Source organism: Tupaia chinensis, unplaced genomic scaffold, assembly GCF_000334495.1.
Source record: "Tupaia chinensis unplaced genomic scaffold, TupChi_1.0 Scaffold000429_1, whole genome shotgun sequence".
NCBI classification, from domain to species: Eukaryota; Metazoa; Chordata; class Mammalia; order Scandentia; family Tupaiidae; genus Tupaia; species Tupaia belangeri.
Window position 1 is genome coordinate 1,171,565 of NW_006159934.1, and position 1,516 is coordinate 1,173,080.

General features: G+C 59.3%; 1 protein-coding gene across 1 annotated transcript in view; it reads left to right on the forward strand.

Annotated features, from left to right (window-relative positions):
* Positions 1–800: 800 nt before the first annotated feature.
* The window catches only part of CLIP2 (CAP-Gly domain containing linker protein 2), a 63,288-nt gene continuing 62,572 nt past the window's right edge, over positions 801–1,516 (forward strand). The window contains 1 exon segment of the mRNA XM_006154989.3: positions 801–988. Within this exon segment, the coding sequence (XP_006155051.2) occupies positions 865–988 (124 nt within the window). The 5' untranslated portion in view covers positions 801–864.

Consider the following 1,516-nt stretch of genomic DNA (forward strand, 5'->3'; position numbering starts at 1 on the left):
CATGTTGGTGTGACCTGGTGCCCTGAACTAATCGCCTTGGAGACCAGAGCCTTGGCCCCTCCTGAGAGTCTCCTCTGTAAAGTGTGAGTGCCCTGTTAGTTGCACGTGTGGACCCTTCTCTGCTTCGTCATCAAGGCAGGAGATATGATGGTGGAGAGGCAGGCAGAGGGCACGTGAGTCCGTCCTGGTATGGGGTTGAGACAGGTGGCCACACGGACAGGGAGGGAGCGAGGTGTGGGCGTCCCTGGGTGTCTGTCCCTGCACCCGGGTGGAGTGGGCTGGTGCTGGGATGGTGAGTCTGAGAGCTGTGCGGCACTGACTGGCAAAGGGAGCCAACTGATTAAGGGTCAGGGTCAGGATTTGCTGCCTCCAGGCCTCATCAAGATGGAAGTGAGTTGTTGGCCAGCCCTCAGGAGTCTGGAGAGCCCCTGGAAAGTATTTTGCAGTGAGAGCCACGCCAACTCAGCCTGTTGGTGGCCGTACTGACCGTGGCCCCGTGTGGGGCTCCCGGGGCAGATACAGCCTCCCAGGCCAGCTTGCTCCTGATTTCAGAGAGGACGCCGTCCAGCAGACCTGGACCCGTGTGTTGCCACACTGTAACCTGAGCTCATGCTTACCGCTGCTGCTGCGTGCCTCAGTTTCCCCGTCTGGAACCTGGGGATGACGATGGCTCCTGCCTCATGGGTGGGTGCTGGGATCCTGTGAAGGCGCCCTGTCAGCATAGCGTACACTGGGGGCAGCTGCGGCCCTGGCCCTGGTGACGTCACGATGACATCTCTCTCATTATCTCCTCACAGGCGAGTGCGGATGGCGGGAAGGACGTGACCAGCACTGACCCTCGTCCACCCACCGAGTGGCCCCACCATGCAGAAGCCCAGTGGCCTGAAGCCCCCTGGCCGTGGGGGGAAGCACTCCAGCCCTGTGGGCCGGACGTCCACTGGGTCAGCTTCAGCCTCTGCAGTGTCTGCGGCTACTGGCTCTAAGGAAGGTGGGCTGAGGGGTGGGGTGGAGGGTTGGGTGAGGAGGTGGCTCCTTTGGAAGAGCTCCTATGAGCAGCCGGGAAGCCACTGGTTCACTGGATGTTCTTTTTTTTTTCTTTTTAGCTATAAGGGGGGTGGCTGGTGCAGGCCCCTCTTCTCCATTCCCTTCTGGGGATTTGGGCACAGGTGCACGTGCACCCAGTGTGCTTTTCAAGCTGCCAGGTCCGGGACTTGAACTAGGCAGTCAGCCGTGTGAGATCTAGCCACCTTAAACACCACACCATTGGCTGGCCCTGGAAGTTCTTTATGTCTGGCTGTGATCCCTTTAAAGCTGACTGTTGAACAGGACCTGACATGTGTTTCACGTGCCTTATCTGTTTTTGTGCTCCCCTGAGTCAGGGAGGTGGCACTACCGTTGGCCCCACTTAGAGACAAGAGAACAGAGGGCCAGAGAGGCCTGGTGGCTCAGTCAATAAAACAAGGCTAGGCTTCAACCGCCTCTGCCAGCCTCTCTGCCCCTGTTCATGCCCTTCCAG